This window comes from Littorina saxatilis, linkage group LG7, assembly GCF_037325665.1.
Source record: "Littorina saxatilis isolate snail1 linkage group LG7, US_GU_Lsax_2.0, whole genome shotgun sequence".
NCBI lineage: Eukaryota > Metazoa > Mollusca > Gastropoda > Littorinimorpha > Littorinidae > Littorina > Littorina saxatilis.
The window spans coordinates 34002294-34021504 of NC_090251.1; the positions used below are offsets into that span (position 1 = coordinate 34002294).

The 19211-nt window shown below is 45.4% G+C and overlaps 1 protein-coding gene and 1 non-coding gene across 2 annotated transcripts in view; both read left to right on the top strand.

Moving 5' to 3' along the window:
* LOC138971237 (DNA polymerase delta catalytic subunit-like) overlaps positions 1-13367 on the top strand; it is a 66850-nt gene extending 53483 nt beyond the window's left edge. Inside the window, exons 23-25 of the mRNA XM_070343928.1 lie at positions 9033-9146; positions 10443-10596; positions 11461-13367. Of these exons, the coding sequence (XP_070200029.1) occupies positions 9033-9146; positions 10443-10596; positions 11461-11557 (365 nt within the window). The 3' untranslated portion in view covers positions 11558-13367. The remainder of the gene's footprint in view (positions 1-9032; positions 9147-10442; positions 10597-11460) is intronic.
* Positions 486-604, top strand: LOC138972087 (5S ribosomal RNA). The gene has a single exon (XR_011457459.1). It is a non-coding gene; the product is annotated as a 5S ribosomal RNA (ribosomal RNA).
* Positions 13368-19211: the final 5844 nt, after the last annotated feature.

Consider the following 19211-nt stretch of genomic DNA (forward strand, 5'->3'; position numbering starts at 1 on the left):
TTTTGGGCTCTGGTTCTACGGAACCAGAGTCTGCCGGGGGCAACCCTTCTCCGGGCGCCCAGCGTCATGTTTTACGCACGGAGAAGGGGATCTTTCGGCGCTCCGACTCTCCCTCCCCAAACGCTTTGCGTTTGCGGCGAGGGAGGGCGGAGAAAGCCTGTTTGAGCAAGCTCAATGCGAGCTTGCTCAAACAGGCTGGGCTTGAGCCTGGGACTTCGGGCGGGGCTGCGCCGTCGAAGGTTCGGGGAAGTTCGAGGGGAAAGAAAAAGCTTCTTTCTCCTTCTCCTTCAGTGGAACAGGCTTCCCCCCCTTCGACGCCGTTGTCCGGCCCTCAGTCTCAGGCTTCAGCTCCTCCCGGTTTCGAGCCTGGGGGGAAGGTTTCCTTCTCCCCCCTGGCTCGAATCCGGGGGCAGGTCGATTCCCAACCCTCTTTGGGGGTTGGTGAATCCGATCTAGGGGCTACTGGAGAGACTCAGGTTTTGACAGCCAACGGCCATACCACGTTGAAAACACCGGTTCTCGTCCGACCACCGAAGTTAAGCAACGTCGGGCCCGGTTAGTACTTGGATGGGTGACCGCCTGGGAACACCGGGTGCAGTTGGCATTAAAATCTTTCTTTTTCCGGTGCCTCTCCTGTGCCCTCCTCGGTTTCCACCGCTGTGGAAGCCAGGAGGGACACGGGTCCTCCTCTGAACTCCCTCGCTGGGTCGTCTGCTGCTGTTTTGACAGTAGTTTCGGCCTCCTGGGGGGGGAGATCGGAGGAGATGACGGGGTCTCTGAATTCCCTCCCCGCTGGGGTTGGGATGCGAATTGACCCCGTTCAGGGCGGTCCTGTGGGGGCAGGGGTTTCAGGCTTCGTGCCTACGACCACTGCTACTACGGTTCCCTCTGACGTCCGTGTGACTGGTGGCTGTCCCTCTTGAAACGCTCCGGCCGACTAGTTACTGGACGTGGAGGTGTTCGACAGAACGTGGTACTTCTGTCGAATGGTCAGGGCGACGGGAACATTGTTTCTGTTGCTCAGACCGACACCTCCGACCGGACCGTCTTGACCCCACGCCATTCCTTAGCGTCTGGTGTTCGGGTGACGGATGGTCCGGACCAAGGGTCCGGAACGTTCCAGGCTTACGGGTCGGGATCGAACCGGACCCACGGGTCCCGACTGGACTTGACCTCCGGGTTTGGTCCGGACGGGACCCATGGTACGGGACCGTACCGGACCTTAGGGTCCGGTGCGGGACAGTACCTCTGGCCCTTGCCGGACCCCCCGGACCTACGGGTCCGGATGGTACGGTACGGGACCAGTGTTTCGGTCGGGACCGGACCACCCGACCACCTCTGTTGGTCTGGGTGGTCTGGCACCGAACCGGAACACACCGGACCTACGGGTCCGGAGGGTACGGTACCGGACCAGTGGTCCGGTCGGGACCGGACCACTCGACCACCTCTGTTGGTCCGGGTGGTCTGGCACCGAACCGGACCATGCCGGACCTACGGGTCCGGATGGTACGGTATGTCCACGTCCGGACCGAGCCACCCGAACACTTCTGTGGGTACGGATGGTTCGGTACCGAACGGGACCTCCGGATGGTACGGGACCGGACCGAATCTACGGGTTCGGATGGTCCGGTACCGGACCACCCGACCACCTCTGTTGGTCCGGATGGTCTGTCACCGAACCGGACCATACCGGACCACCGGACCTACGGGTCCGGATGGTACGGTAGGTCCACGTCCGGACCGAACACTTCAGTGGGTACGGATGGTTCGGTGCCGTACGGGACCTCCGGATGGTATGGGACAGGACCGGAACACCGGACCACCCTACCGGATCGGTCCGGACCACCCGACCACCTCTGTTGGTCCGGATGGTCTGGCACCGAACCGGACCTACGGGTCCGGATGGTACGGTATGTCCACGTCCGGACCGAGCCACCCGAACACTTCTGTGGGTACGGGTGGTTCGGTGCCGAACGGGACCTCCGGATGGTGCGGGACCGGACCGGACCTACGGGTCCGGATGGTCCGGTGCTGGACCGGTGGTCCGGTCCGGACCGGACCACCCGACCACCTCTGTTGGTCCGGATGGTCTGGCACCGAACCGGACCATACCGGACTTACGGGTCCGGATGGTACGGTGTGTCCACGTCCGGACCGAGCCACCCGAACACTTCTGTGGGTACGGATGGTTCGGTACCGAACGGGACCTCCGGATGGTACGGGACCGGACCGGAACACCGGACCGGAACACCGGACCACCCTACCGGACCGGTCCGGACCACCCGACCACCTCTGTTGGTCCGGATGGTCTGGCACCGAACCGGACCTACGGGTCCGGATGGTACGGTACGTACGTCCACGCCCGGACCGAACCACCCGAACACTTCTGTGCGTACGGATGGTTCGGTGCCGAACAGGACCTCCGGATGGTACCGGACCTACGGGTCCGGACCTACGGGTCCGGATGGTCCGGTGCGGGACCACCCGACCACCTCTGTTGGTCTGGATGGTCTGGCACCGAACCGGACCATACCGGACCACCGGACCTACGGGTCCGGATGGTACGGTATGTCCACGTCCGGACCTAACCACCCGAACACTTCGTTGGGTACGATGGTTCGGTGCTGAACGGGACCTCCGGATGGTACGGCACCGGACCGGACCACCCTACCGGACCGGATCGGCACCCCCGACCGGACCGGACCATTTCTTTTCTGATCAGACCCCATGGGTTCCTGTTCAGTCTATAAATGGCGGGGGTTCGTTGGCTGGGCTGACCCAACAGTCGCAGGGTTGTTGTTTTTCTCCCCCTTCGGCTGCTGGAGACGTTTCGTCTTTGGGGCAGGGGTCTTCGCGGCCTCTTGCTTCTGTGGGCGTTTCTTCACAGCCTGCTTCATCGCTTTCGGCTCTTCCCCCTCAAGCTCCCTACACTCCTGCTTTTGAGGAGTTGTCGGGAAGTGAAGAGGAGAGTGAGTCGGAGGACGATAGGGAGGAGGATCAGGGTCGCCCTGAGGTTAACACTGAACCTCTACCCTTGCCGGTTTCTGATGGAACTTCCGAAGCTATGCTTCGTACTTTCCAACAGTACATGACAGACATCACGCGGCGTCTTGACGTCACGGATGCCTCTCTTAAGCGTCTGTCGTCTAGTGTTGACACACAGGACGTGGACCCGGGGTCTGAGGACGAGAGGCAGGAGGCTCGTCCTCGCACAGCTAGAAGGACGTTTGAACAGTTTCAGGACGTCCTTCCCTGAGACGCCCTCTCGTCCTTTGAGTCCGCTTCGGCCCGGGCGCGGGAGGCTCACGCCGCGTCTGCCGGCGGCTCGTTTTATGAACGATCCGGCCGCCGGCAATTCGCGTTCCACCCTAGTCTAAGTGCCACGGTGGAAGCGGCAGCACATCGCCTGAGGAGTACAGATTCACGTGCAAACGCGACCTATGTTCCTCGGGAGGACGCGGGTTCAGTGCCATGCTTTCCTTTGGGAGGCGCACCTCCACTGTTTCCTCGTGTCCAATCTGTTTCGTCCCTCCCTTTTCCCTTTGACTCTCGAACTCTCCCTTTCCAGACTTCGAGTGTTTAGGGTGGGGCTGACGGTGATGTGTTCGTTGGGGAGGTGCCTTCGGTCAAGAAGGTGGAACTGAGCTCTGCTTCGTTCCACAATCTTGAGGCCACCGTTTCGTCCACAGTCGAGGCCCAATCACAGGCCTTGACATGGATGAGCACGCTGTCCACACTGTTGGACCCTCCCAATCGGGCAGAGTCCGATTCCACTCGGGTCCTTGACACGGTTCGAGTGGATCGGGCTTTGCATGCCGTGCGATCGTGCGTGACGTCTGCGGCAGAATTGGCCATTGGAACACGGGTCCACTTTATTGGCCCTGTTCCGTGATCATTTTCTGCCTACTTCTATAGTGCCTCCGGATATGAGGAAGAGTCTGAGGAACACGTTTCCTCAGCCTTCTTCCCTCTTTCATCCGGACACTGTTCGTTCTGTGGTGGAGTCCACACGCCAGAGGAACACTGATTCTCTGATGGTTGGCCTCGCTGCTTCGGCGACGGCGGCGGGGAGTAAGAGAAGTGCTACAGTCACCTCCAGCTCCCAGCCTCAGAAGAAGAAGAAGAAGCCAGTTTCACTGCCTCCTTCTTCCTCCTCTTAGGCGCCTGTTGCGTTCCCAAGCAAGACGAAGGGTGCTCAGACAGGTAAGGGGAAGCAGCACCACCAGGGGGGGTGGTCGCAAGCCTGCGCCTGCCCGCCAGCAGAATTTTCAGTGAGTCCCGGCCCTACGTTGACGCCCCCTCAAGTTGCCCCTCTTTCGTCCGGCGGTTCCCTTTTTTCGGGCCCGCGGCATGTGGGGCAGACTGGTCTCCAACCAGTTTTTCTTGAGGGTGGTGTGGTCGGGGTTTTCTCTACCGCTGTCGTCACAACCTCCATTGTCCGCTCTACCTTGGACGTTCCCCCCTCCTCGAGAGCCTGCCAGATGGCAGGCTCTTCAGGACGAGGTGAACTCGTTGGTCGAGAAGAAGGCGGTCTACCCCCTTTCTCAGCCTTCTCTGGGGTTCTGCTCCCGCCTGTTCACCGTCCCCAAAAAGGACGGCCGGTTCAGGCCGGTGTTGGACCTCTCCACCTTGAACTTGTACCTTCACAGGTGCAAGTTCAAGATGGAAACCCCTTCGTCGGTCCGGTTGGCCATCCGGCCAAACGATTGGGCCATGTCTGGGACCTCCAGGATGCTTACTTCCACATCCTGGTGGCCCCGGGGTACCGACATCTGCTCCGGTTCGTTTGGGAGGGCACGGTGTTCGAGTTTCGGGCCCTCCCATTCGGCCTGTCCTTGGCCCCTCTGATTTTCAACGGGGACAACAACACCACATGCTTAGCTTACCTTCGCCACCAGGGGGGCACCAATTCTCGGTCCCTCTCCCTGTTGGCGGAGGAGATTCTGCTCTGGTGCCAGACCAATCAGGTCCGGATGTCAGTCCAGTTCGTTCCGGGGAAACTGAACGCCCTGGCCGACATTCTCAGTCGGGGCGATCAGGTTCTCTCCACAGAATGGACCATCGCTCACAACGTTCTACAGCGTCTGTGGGCAAGGTGGGACCGTCCTCTGATCGATCTGTTCGTAACTCGATTCAGCGCTCGGCTTCCCAGGTACGTCAGCCCCTTTCGAGACATGAATGCGTTCCACTTGGACGCATTCACTCTCTTGTGGAGGCTCCTCGATGCTTACGCCTATCCCCCGACATCTCTGATTCCGAGGGTGCTGGCAAAATATCTGCAGGAACGACCAAGACTGATTTTGGTCGCGCCTTACTGGCCAACAGCTCCGTGGTTTCCAGATCTTCGCGGTCTCACCCACGTAGACCCTCTACCTCTGGATCTGGACGGGGGAGGTCTGCTCCAGCCTCGATCATGCCTCCCTCATCCACGTCCAGAGAGTCTGTGCTTGACCGCATGGCTCTTGTGCGCTCCAAACTGCTTGCACTAGGATTGCACAAGAGTTCAGTAGAGTTTTCCTTGAACGCTAAGAGGCGATCAACTAATCAGCTCTACGACTTACGCTGGAGAGCTTGGGCCACCTTCGCCTTGTCCAAGGGGATAAAGCCGCTTTATCCCTCAACACAGGACTTGGCCAACTTCCTGGTGGAAGTGTATCAAAAGAAGAGTCTTTCTTCTAAGACTCTTCTTGGATACAGATCTGCCATCGCTTCCACGATTGCGGCCGCTACTGGTCGCAGAACTGAACACTTGATCAGGTCCTCCCTCATCGCTAATGTCCTTTCGGGTATTAGCAATGCAGCGGTGTCTAAACCTCTGGTTTCATTTCCCAAGGGGGATGTCTTTCTGGTCCTCAAACTCCTGCGTAGCAATGAGTTTGAACCCCTGGCAGGCATCAGTATCAAGTTGCTGATTTTTAAGACTAATTGTTCCTCATCGCTTTAGCCACTTGCCGTAGACTCAGTGGTATTCAAGCTTTGAGTGGCCTGGACTTTGACATTGAGTTCACCACACAGCAGTGGTTGCTAGCATGGTCACGTCAGTCTAAGGTATGTTTCTTGGGTATATTTTCTTTTACGGTAGTACTGTTCGAAAATTGCCTGGGTATCTTAATCCTTGGATTTAAGTGATTTTGATTAAGGAGTTTAATACTCTACATATCACCCTCACACCACTCTGGTATTCTGTGCAAGAATAGTACTGTCGAGGTAAGTGTTATATTGACTGTAAGGCTTCTTTTTAAGCCTACTGTCTATATGATACTTACCGAGACAGTACTATTAGAGTTTCCCTCCCGCCTCCCCTCTTGATATGTTATGGGCTTTTTGAGGGTCTGCAGCTCATAAAGAAAGAGGACGCGCCACCTACATCCTGTAAGGGGGAAGCACTCGGACAGTGCTTGGGATCCACGGTGGCGCATGGTTATGGGAGATAATTGTACCCACTCAGCGTTTTGTCCAATTTTTTCGGCCTATAATAGATAATGTGCAAGAATAGTACTGTCTCGGTAAGTATCATATAGACAGTAGGCTTAAAAAGAAGCCTTACAGTTAGCATGCAAACGCAGTGCTTACTTAACCTATTTTCTGTCATTCTGAGCACATTTTTAGAATAAACATGACATATGTATATATTTTTGAATTCAGGAGAAATTGAGGAATACGATGCAATCGTTTTTAAATCTGTTAGTGAAAATTCGATTTTAATGACAACTTTAATGAGCAAACTAATTAACTAGTTTTTAAGCCTCCAAGCTGAAATGCAATACCATAGTCCGGGCTTCGTCGAAGATTACTTCACCAAAATTTCAACCAATTTGATTGAAAAATGAGGGCATGACAGTGCTGCCTCAACTTTCACAAAAAGCCGAATATGACGTCATCAAGAACATTAATAGAAAAATTGGAAAAATTGTCTGGGGATATTATACCCACGAACTCTCATGTGAAATTTCATGAAGATTGGTCGAGTAGTTTTATCTGAATCGCTCACACACACACACACACACACACACACACACACACACACACACACACATACACCACCACCCTCGTCTCGATTCCCCCCATCTATGTTAAAACATTTAGTCAAAACTTGACTAAATGACAAATGTAACAAGTCGCGTAAGGCGAAATAACAACATTTAGTCAAGCTGTCGAACTCACAGAGTGAAACTGAACGCACTGCATTTTTTCACCAAGACCGCATACTCATAGTTTCGTCAGTCCACCGCTCGTGGCAAAGGCAGTGAAATCGACAAGCCACAATAGTGCGGAAATGGTCGCGCTGCCGCTGAGTAGGATAACACGCTTTTTTGTATCTCTATTTTTTTTAGCGTACTGAGTTTGTTTTTAATCCAAACATATCATATCTATATGTTTTTGGAATCAGGGACCGACAAGGAATAAGATGAAATTGTTTCTAAATCGATTTCGGATAATTAATTTTAATCATAATTTTCATATTTTTAATTTTCAGAGCTTGTTTGTAATCCAAATATAACATATGTATATGTTTTGGGAATCAGAAAATGACGAAGAATAAGATGAAAATTGTTTTTGGATCGTTTAAAAAAACCATTTTAATGACAAGTTTCCGATTTTTAATGACCAAATTTATTAATTATTTTTTAAGCCACCAAGCTGACATGCAATACCAAAGTCCCGCCTTCGTCGAAGATTGCTTTGCCAAAATTTCAATCAATTTGATTGAAAAATGAGGGTGTGAGAGTGTCGCCTCAACTTTTACAAAAAGCCGGATATGACGTCATCAAAGACATTTATAGAAAAAAATTTAAAAAACATCCGGGGATATCATTCCCAGGAACTCTCATGTCAAATTTCATAAAGATCGGTCCAGTAGTTTAGTCTGAATCGCTCAACACACACAGACAGACACACATACACCACGACCCTCGTCTCGATTCCCCCTCAATGTTAAAACATTTAGTCAAAACTTGACTAAATGTAACAAGTCGCGTAAGGCGAAAATACAATATTTAGTCAAGTAGCTGTCGAACTCGCAGAATGAAACTGAACGCAATGCCATTTTTCAGCAAGACCGTATACTCGTAGCATCGTCAGTCCACTGCTCATGGCAAAGGCAGTGAAATTGACAAGAAGAGCGGGGTAGTAGTTGCGCTAAGAAGGATAGCACGCTTTTCTGTACCTCTCTTTGTTTTAACTTTCTGAGCGTGTTTTTAATCCAAACATATCATATCTATATGTTTTTGGAATCAGGAACCGACAAGGAATAAGATGAAAGTGTTTTTAAATTGATTTGGACACTTTAATTTTGATAATGATTTTTATATATTTAATTTTCAGAGCTTGTTTTTAATCCGAATATAACATATTTATATGTTTTTGGAATCAGCAAATGATGGAGAATAAGATAAACGTAAATTTGGATCATTTTATAAATTTTTATTTTTTTTTACAATTTTCAGATATTTAATGACCAAAGTCATTAATGAATTTTTAAGCCACCAAGCTGAAATGCAATACCGAAGTCCGGGCTTCGTCGAAGATTACTTGACCAAAATTTCAACCAATTTGGTTGAAAAATGAGGGCGTGACAGTGCCGCCTCAACTTTCACGAAAAGCCGGATATGACGTCATCAAAGACATTTATCAAAAAAATGAAAAAAACGTTCGGGGATTTCATACCCAGGAACTCTCATGTCAAATTTCATAAAGATCGGTCCAGTAGTTTAGTCTGAATCGCTCTACACACACACACACACACACGCACGCACGCACATACACCACGACCCTCGTCTCGATTCCCCCTCAATGTTAAAACATTTAGTCAAAACTTGACTAAATGTAAAAAGGAGCCATGCAGTATCACAAACAGCTCTCTGCAATCAACAGATGTGACGTGTAACCGGCAGACATGAAACATTTGAGCTATAAATAGCTCATGCTCAAGACTGGCAGACAACTCGGCAGAGCAGCTGCTGTGAAAGGGGGACTACTGCTTCATCCTGTCACACAGTAATAAGATTTAAAGGTCAACTTTTTGTGTTTAGGTGGAGACCACACGCGCACAAAGACTGTGATGACATCCAAGGTCGGGGGACTGGCGGCCTTTACCAAGAAACGCAGCACTTGCATCGGCTGCAAGACACCCCTAGACAAAGAAGGTTGGTAAACACTGTGCCGTTGACTCTGTTTGAAAGGCATGAAGTGTCTTTGAAAGAGAAGACACAAGTCTTAGAATTTTGTAATGAGGATATTTACTGTTTTGCATGTCTGCTCTGTAGCCAGCTAAGACAGAGGAAGCAGAATGTTTATCAATACCACCTGGTGTGTAGACTTTGGGTGACAAACAACATACATTCTACAATAGAATTTTGCCACACAGTCTACAGTAGAAATAAAACTTTTCCCCTTATCAGGTAGTTCAGACAGACAAGCCTTTGCAAGAAAGTTTGTTTGTTTGTTTGTTTGTTTGCTTAACGCCCAGTCCACCACGAAGGGTGATATCAGGGCGGTGCTGCTTTAACATTTAACGTGCGCCACACACAAGACAGAAGTCGCAGCACAGGCTTCATGTCTCACCCAGTCACATTATTCTGACAACGGACCAACCAGTCCTAGCACTGGGTGGCCGAGTGGTAAACGCACTTGCCTCAGAAGCGAGAGGTTGCGAGTTCGACCCTGGGTCAGGGCGTTAGCAATTTTCTCCCCCCTTTCCTAACGTAGGTGGTGGGTTCAAGTGCTAGTCTTTCGGATGAGACAAAAAACCGAGGTCCCTTCGTGTACACTACATTGGGGTGTGCACGTTAAAGATCCCACGATTGACAAAAGGGTCTTTCCTGGCAAAATTGTATAGGCATAGATAAAAATGCCCACCAAATACCCGTGTGACTTGGAATAATAGGCCGTGAAAGGTGAATGCTCGCTCTAATAGGCTTGAGGTTTGCTGGCCGATGTGAATGCGTGATATATTGTGTAAAAAATGCCATCTCACACGGCATAAATAAATCCCTGCGCCTTGAATCCGTGGTTGAGATATGTGCGCAATATAAATTGCATAAAATAAATTTTAGAAAATAAAAATAAATTTAATTTAAGAAAAATTAAATAAATAACCCCATAATGCCAGACGCCAGGCGGAGCAGCCACTAGATTGCCAATTTTAAAGTCTTAGGTATGACCCGGCCGGGGTTCGAACCCACGACCTCCCGCTCACTGGGCGGACGCCTTACCACTAGGCCACCGTGTTGCGGTTTTGCAAGAAAGTAAGACATAAGATTCATTTGCTTTTAATCAACCAAACAACATATGACAACAACTGACAAACATACGAAGTAAAAACATTCATCCGAAGTGCTCCTTGAGACATTATCATTGTTATATATGCATAGACAAGAATTGCAATATATATAGGCTGACCAGTGTGTGGCCATATTAATAATAAACATACAACCTTACAGGTGATGCAGTGTGTTACCACTGCAAGAAGCGAGAGTCGGAGCTGTACCAGAAAGAGATCTGTCAACTACAGGCGCTGGAGGAAAAGTTCTCACGTCTGTGGACTCAGTGTCAGCGATGTCAAGGCTCTCTGCACGAGGATGTTTTGTGTACAAGGTCAGTACAGTACAGATATAACAAAGGTGACCTTGACTTCAGTCAAATTTCAATCAATCTTCAATCTGCCTGCTTTTTTAGCGCATGATTAATATTCAAATGCATCCTTTATAATAATAATAATAACGGGCATTTATAAAGCGCCTTATCAGAAGTTCAAAGCGCGTGACAACAATACATGTATACAAAAATCATACAATCACTGTCAGATTCAAACAACACATCATGCACATCTCACATCCCCAGACTCTATACTAAGGAACTATCCGTAGTGTTGTTGGAACAAGTGAGTTTTCAAATTGGACTTAAAAGATGAAATGGATGGAGAGTGACGTAATTGAAAGGGGAGTGAATTCCATAACTGAGGTCCATAATACGAAAACGTGCGGAAGCCATGAGCCTTGCGTTTAAAGCGACCTTGACAGAGAAGTCGAGCATCATCAGAAGAACGAAGGGTGCGAGAGGGAGTGTAGAGAGAGACCAGTTCAGAAAGATAGGCAGGTGCCGATTCAGAGATGATATTGTAATTCTCTTGAAGTTCACAACATGTTTTGCTATTTAGATACAGTACTTGATAAAGGTGGCTTCTACTTCAGCGCTCTTAGTCCAAAACTACATGATTAAGTTGAAACTGAACCTTTCCCTTAAACTTTTCAGCATGTTTCGCCTTTTGTTTCACAATCTCCAGTTGCCTTTATCTCCAACTGTTTGTGATAATAACCATTTTAATCTTTTCTGTGTTGCATCACTTTTTCCAAACAAAAGAACATTTTGGGGGGCATGCTTTCAGGTGGGTTTTTTTTATTCTTCTTTTGTTATGATCTTGTGCCAAATAACCAGTGCTGTCGATGCTGTATTTTTCAGCCGTGACTGCCCAATCTTCTACATGCGGAAAAAAGTGCAGAAGGACCTCTCAGAGCAAGACACACTGGTTTCACGGTTTGGTGACGTTTCATGGTGACCTGACGATGCTGATCGCGTCTTTGAACAAATTTGCTACTGTGACAATAGTATAAAAATTAAAAAATGAACACTGGCAAGAGAGAGAATTGTTCCGAAGCATAATTTGGAACAGTTTGTCTTCTTGCGGCAACAACAGAACAGTAGGTTCATGTCATTTGCTGTCTGAAAAGACTTCAGTTGTATGTTTTCTGTATTAAATACTTAAATTGTTGATCTGGTTGGATGACTGACAAAGGTGTTCAGTCTTGGGTGCATGAGTATGTGAGAGAAGGAACAAAAGAGAGAGAGAGAACATTATTTGATGGTGCATGTGGCTGTGCATGAAGCCAGAACACCAACGTAGTAATAAGTATTGCTGCAGGTTGGTGCCAGAAAAAATAAAGGTCTTGATGGAGGAAGAATAATCCCATGGTGTTGATACAGGGTTCGTACAGGTCATGGAAAACCTGGAAAGTCATGGAATTTGATTTTTAATTTTCCAGGCCTGGAAAGTCATGGAATTTCAATTCAAGCCATGGAAAGTCATGGAATTTAACAAAAATAAGAAAGAAAAAAAAAGTAACCTTTAGCACGCCAGCGGCTATTTCCCCCCCCCCCCCCCTATGCCAGCCAGCAGCGATTTGCGTCGCCAGCACAAGGCTTGTTCGTATGACCAACTTCTCGTTCGTATTTGCATATGAGAATAACGGTATTTTTAACGGCACTTGAGCCAAAGCGAGGCTCACTTCCTTCCGTTATCTCGTCGTGTCGTCTGCGCTGCATTTGAGTCGGTTTCGTCGAAGTTTTCTGCTTTTGTTTTTGCATCGATAAAGTACTTTAGCGCTTCGACAAGCAAGATGGAGGATGATGAGTTTGAAACTTTCTTTCGAGTTGTTTCTTGACAACAAAAAGTATGCGGAATTGGAACAAATTACCAAGGAAGATCTTCGCAATGAACTGTGTATCGCGGTGAAAAAAATGACAGTTCGTCAAGTCAGAGTGACGGTTACGAAACGGAATTTACGAAAGTGCAGATGGATACAAACAGTGGCTGGTCCAGTTTAGTGAAATGACAGGACCAGCAAACATTACCGATAATCTGACTGCGTAGCAAATGCTTGACTTGCTTGTCGAAGAGACACTGCGTAGAAACTGACTCAAATTCAGTGCAAAGCAAGCCAGTGTCAAAACTGGCAGTGACAAGACGTAAAAAGTTTGCGTGTTCGGAAATGGCGACCTGTGGATCTAGTCATGGAAAATGTTATTGAGGCTCATGGAAAGTCATGGAAAAGTCATGGAATTTTGTTTCTAAAAACCAGTGGGGACCCTGTGATAGGTCTACAGAATTAAAGCAGAGATTAAATAACCTAACATCCACCCATGGGTATTTAAGTGTACAAAACACTGGAATTACCTTTTGAAGCAAAGCCAGTCAAAAGTAAGTTCGGGCTAGATTAATAGCCTTATGAAACTGCCATATGAACTCAAAGATTTGCAACAGTATACCAGGAGAAAACAGCAGTCAGACTATCACAAACAGCTCTCTGCAACTCCCAGGTGTCCGAACAGCAGCCATTGAACGTTTGAGCTATAAATAGCTCAGGCTGGCAGACAACTGCAGAGCAGCTGCTGTAAAAGGGAGACTACTGCATCAGCCTGCCATAAACATGAATCATGCATCATTCAAAAAACTGCTACCTGTGTCTCAGTGTGCATTCATGGTTGTGTGTGTGTGTATGACTCCAGTAAACATTACATCAATCAATCAATATGAGGCTTATATCGCGCGTATTCCGTGGGAACAGTTCTAAGCGCAGGTGGTTTTTTTTAATTTTTTTTTTTTTTTAATTTATGCAATTTATATCGTGCACATATTCAAGGCGCAGGGATTTATTTATGCCGTGTGCGATGGATTTTTTTTACACAATGCAACACGCATTGCATGCGGCCCAGCTTACATCACTTTTGTGACATAAAGAATGTTGTACAAATGATTGTGACCAACGGTGTCATTGTCAACAAATATAAACGGGTTACACCTTTGAGACCTTTCTGGTTTGTACATTGAATATAATCTATTTGAAATTAAATTCATGTCTACAAACTTCTAGCTCTTGTGTGTGTTGTGTGCGTCCCAGTGTGTGGGGGGGGGGGGGAGGTGAGAATCACCATTATTTTTTAGATTGACCACCTTGAGAATGAAGTCATATATGGGCCTTTTTCAAAAAATGTACTTTCAGACAAAAGAAAATCCAAAAACAAAATGTAATAACTAAAACTTTTATTATGCACATCTTCTTTGTAAATCATTCTTGGACCCATAGACCTATATTAGAATAGGTCCCTGTTGGACCGTATTCTTCATGTGTGCCCTTTTTACATGCCAACTTAATGGAGATTAATTAATTTTTATTAATTTAATTGGGGAAAAAATGTCATTCCTGTTTTCAAGTTTCACTTTTTTTTTTCAACAATGAAAAGTAATAGTCGGGTCTTTTTTGACTATCATTGTCTTCTCCAAAGTTATTTCAACATTCTAAGGAAGATTTTGATCAAAAAGTTTCACAAAATAATTTTTCATCCACATAAAGAGCTCATACTTCTCAAACACTTGGCATTTAGATGGTATCATCCATTCATTTATAATGAATTAATCAATTAGTAGTAACAGGAATGACATACAGTAACAGGAATCACATTTTTAAATGTTATGGCATTGACTCAGTTGAGACTTTCTGTTCATCAGAGTTGTGGCAAAATAATATGTTCCAGGATCATATTAAGCAAATGAAAAATAAATTTATAACTCCTCAACTGCTTCATAATGTCATTTTTCTTTGCGCAGAACATTTCTGAAATGATAAGGCTACTTACAAAGTTAATTTCTAAGAACGCCAATACACTCGTGTCTGTTAGCAAATAATAACATTAATACAATATTTTTTAAAAAAGCCCCTGTGACGGATGACTTCTTTGCCACAGAGCATTTAAGAAGTAAAATGGGTTTTTTCTCTGCATAATAGTCGAATCTCTCTCTCTCTCTCTCTCTCTCTCTCTCTCTCGTTCTCTCTCGTTCTCTCTCTCTCTCTCGTTCTCTTTTCCCCATTAGTCTTTCTGGTGTGTTTTTTAATTGCGTGCATGTATGTGTGAGAGAGAGAGAGTGTGTGCGTGTATGTGTGTGCATTCGAGTGTGTGTGTGGTCAAATCACACGTATTTGAATGTAAGGAACAAAATGTGTGCTACAGACTGTTCATATTTATTTTTGCCACAAATGTCAGTCATTCCTGTTACCAAGATGTCATTCCTGTTGCTCTGATGGTAACAGGAATGACAGACCATCCGTAATAAAATTGATAATTACTCCCTTTCAATGGCATAGCTGTGCTTTTTGGTACTAAACACTTTGTTCCACTTACAAAACTTTCTATTCAATCATTTAAATATTTTACACATCAGGCATGGTACTCTTCCGCCGAAAACGAAAATCCGGAAAAGGAAAAAAAAAATAAAAAAAAAAAAAAAATAAAAATCTGCTGATTGACTTGAGATTATTATTTTTTCTTACTCAAGCCTTGTTATCTTTCACTTATATCCCTCTCAGCTTCAAGGAGAGGGCACTAAACACATTTGAATTAGTAAAAAGTCGTCAGCTTCAGGGGGCGTTGCCCCCTGACTCCCACAAGGGGCAGCGCCCCTTGACCCCGCCAGGGGGCCTGAGCGGCCCCCTGGACCCCCGGCTTTATTTCAGCTGAAACTGCCATTCCTTCAGTACCATGCCTGCACATGCAAGTTTAGTTGGTTTATGACCGGTAACGGGAATGACTGTGAAAACTGACACTACTTCACAGAACTGCCCAAGACTTTACCACCGGAAGAATGAATAGTGAGCAGTGCTCGCCTTCTGTGAAAGTTACTCAGGAAATGACATACTTCCAACAGCAGCCTCCAAGTGATATTAGGGAGTGTTCATTTTTACATTTAGTCAAGTTTTGACTAAATGTTTTAACATAGAGGGGGAATCGAGACGAGGGTCATGGTGTATGTGTGTGTCTGTCTGTCTGTCTGTCTGTCTGTCTGTGCGTGTGTGTGTGTAGAGCGATTCAGACCAAACTACTGGACCGATCTTTATGAAATTTTACATGAGAGTTCCTGGGAATGATATCCCCGGACGTTTTTTTTCATTTTTTGAGTCACTTGAGAAAATGTGACTCTATGTAATCGGTCAGTGTTAGTCTGTCCGGCCGGCCGGCCGTCCGTAGACACCACCTTAACGTTGGACTTTTCTCGGAAACTATCAAAGCGATCGGGCTCATATTTTGTTTAGTCGTGACCTCCAATGACCTCTACACTTTAACGATGGTTTCGTTGACCTTTGACCTTTTTCAAGGTCACAGGTCAGCGTCAAAGGAAAAATTAGACATTTTATATCTTTGACAAAGTTCATCGGATGTGATTGAAACTTTGTAGGATTATTCTTTACATCAAAGTATTTACATCTGTAGCCTTTTACGAACGTTATCAGAAAAACAAGGGAGATAACTAGCCTTTTCTGTTCGGCAACACACAACTTAACGTTGGGCTTTTCTCGGAAACTATACAAGTGACCGGGCTCAAATTTTATGTGAACATGACTCCCAGTGACCTCTACACTTTGACGTCTGCTTTGGTGACCTTTGACCTTTGGTGACCTTTGACCTTTTTCAAGGTCACAGGTATGCTTCAGGTATGCATTGTGTTGTTAATAGCAATTTCTTCCTGTCCATCTGATGCCTCATATAATATTCAGAACTGCGAAAGTGACTCGATCGAGCGTTTGCTCTTCTTGTTCAATAAATACTTTTGACGACTTCATATCCGGCTTTTTGTAAAAGTTGAGGCGGCACTGTCACACCCTCATTTTTTAATCAAATTGATTGACATTTTTGTAAAGCAATCTTCGACGAAGGCCGGACTTCGGTATTGCATTTCAGCTTGGTGGCTTAAAAATTATTTAATGACTTTAGTCATTAAAAATCTGAAAATTGTAATTAAAATGTTTTTTTTATAAAACGATCCAAATTTACGTTCATCTTATTCTTCATCATTTTCTGATTCCAAAAACATATAAATATGTTATATTTGGATTAAAAACAAGCTCTGAAAATTAAAAATATAAAAATTATGATCAAAATTAAATTTCTGAAATCGATTTAAAAACAATTTCATCTTATTCCTTGTCGGTTCCTGATTCCAAAAACATATAGATATGATATGTTTGGATTAAAAACACGCTCAGAAAGTTAAAACGAAGAGAGGTACAGAAAAGCGTGCTATGCAGCACAGCGAAACCACTACCGCGCTGAACAGGCTCGTCAGTTTCACTCCGTTTTGCACAAGCGGCGGACTACGGTCATTGTGAAAAAATGCAGTGCGTTCAGTTTCATTCTGTGAGTTCCACAGCTTGACTAAATGTAGTAATTTCGCCTTACGCGACTTGTTTATAGCTGGTTTTCTTCTTGGTAACAGGAATGACATGAAAACCAGGGACATGCTAATTTCGGATTTAAAAAAAACATTAAAAAATAGTAAACTTTTTATTTAATCAATAGTTTGCTACACATGTGATCTTTGTGACTGAAACATTTCTTTCCTACCATTTAAGTTTCCAGAGTCTGCCTTTTTAACACATTATTGTGGTCAGTAAAAATGAGGTGTCTGCCCAGGGACAGCCATTTTTTACCCCCCCTACCCCAAAGAAGAACAGATTTCTCCAACAAAATAATAAAGTATCGGCTTAAAAGTGTTATAAAACAGTTACTGGATTGTATTAAAGCACATAATTAAATGGACAGTGAATAGAGATGTGCAGCACACAAACAATGGACAGTGAATAGAGATGTGCAGCAGATTTTCTACATTTTTACAAATCTCTGGGACAGAAATTACAACAATTTTTGAAAAAAAGCCCCATAATACGGTTCTGAATAAAATATCAATTTGAAAATAAATTCAGTTTAACAAATTTCTGATGTGGATGGGTTTTTGTGCACCCCAGGGAATTACAGATGTTAAAGATGGAAATTGGTTGCTTCAAATCCTGCTGACAGCACCTTGTAGGTAAATGGGTGGAGTCAACTTTTTCCGTGTAATGAGATAAGCTGCTGTATTAGAGACTGCAAAAACACAGTTTTAAAATCAGTATCTCTAATGCAAATCACATACTACACACACAACTTGTCAATTTGTTTTTAATCAACGTTTTATCTTGCAAAATTGCTATCTTCATTTCAATGTGAATCACACACACAAACTTTGGGACAGTTGTTTTATTTCAAGGTATGCATTGGATTTTATCATGTGGGTGTGTGTGTGTTCCTTTTGCTACTGTATATAGCTGTTAGGTCTGGCGAGAAGGGTTAATTATTATTATTATTATTTATTATTACACACACACACACACACACACACTTTCTTTCCATACATCAACGCTAGCTGTGAAACATCGACTCCCCGCTTCCCCCCTCCAGTTGATTCCGGGGAAAAGAACTAAACGTGTTATTATGAAATGTCTCTTCGTATTGTACTCTTTGAACAATACACAATGGAATGTGAAAAGGGCTTTCCACTATCACACATGGGTGCATTTGAATTTCACGCATTTGAAAAATGTTTTCGTCTTCCCGCATTTGGTGGTTTGAATTTCACGCATGTGAGCTTTTGAAAGTCACGCATGTGAGCTTTTGAAAATCACGCATGTAGTGTATGCGTTGGGGTGTGTGTATATGAGATAGAGTTGCTCGTGACCGATGATGAGTCTCAATTCACCTTGAAATGAGTTGAAACATTTAAGTTTTCTATTAGATGAGATGGTAAATTCTTCAAGAGGTGAATGAAGAATCGTTCTGACACATGTCTTCAATTCTTTCACATACTCAAGCAATTTTTACAGTAAAACAAATATACACATGTACCTCTTCACACACTCACACACACACACACACACACACATACATACACACACACACACACATGCACACACATCAAGGAGAGGAAAAATAATCACATAATTGGTTGTTGGTATTCGTGTCTTGCTGAATTGTGATTTGTATTCACGCGTCTATAAACGGGACTCACTCACGAACACACCGATGCAGGGGGGATACGTGCATGCGTGTGCATGCGTGTGCGTGAAATTCAAATGACAAGTAAGGAGAGATTTTAACTGGAAACCTGCGTGAAATTCATGTGTTAAGAAATGCGAGAAATTCATAGCGTGAAATTCAAAAGTGCGTGAAATTCAGTTGCACCGATCACACATACATGATACTCAAACACAACACAGTGTTCGCCAAGTCAAGATACGAGGCTTGAGTTCTCATTGACTTTGCTGTGTGCAGTTCTGGACCACTTAAATCAATGACACCAATTATGTGACACAGCACAGGCACGAGAAACACACAACCGCATAATCATGTCCTGCTTGTACATTATACCACGGTTGTCCAGTTTCATTGCTTTTGTTTTGTGATAGTTGCTCGTTGTTTTTGTGTGAATTCTCATAATTATTATGTATGCGAGTTTTTTGGCGCCAAAGCCATATATGAGACTAAATCTGTGTAAAATCGCGTGCAACCTGCTATATATATCATAATATCTGACCTTTTTACATTTAGTCAAGTTTTGACTAAATGTT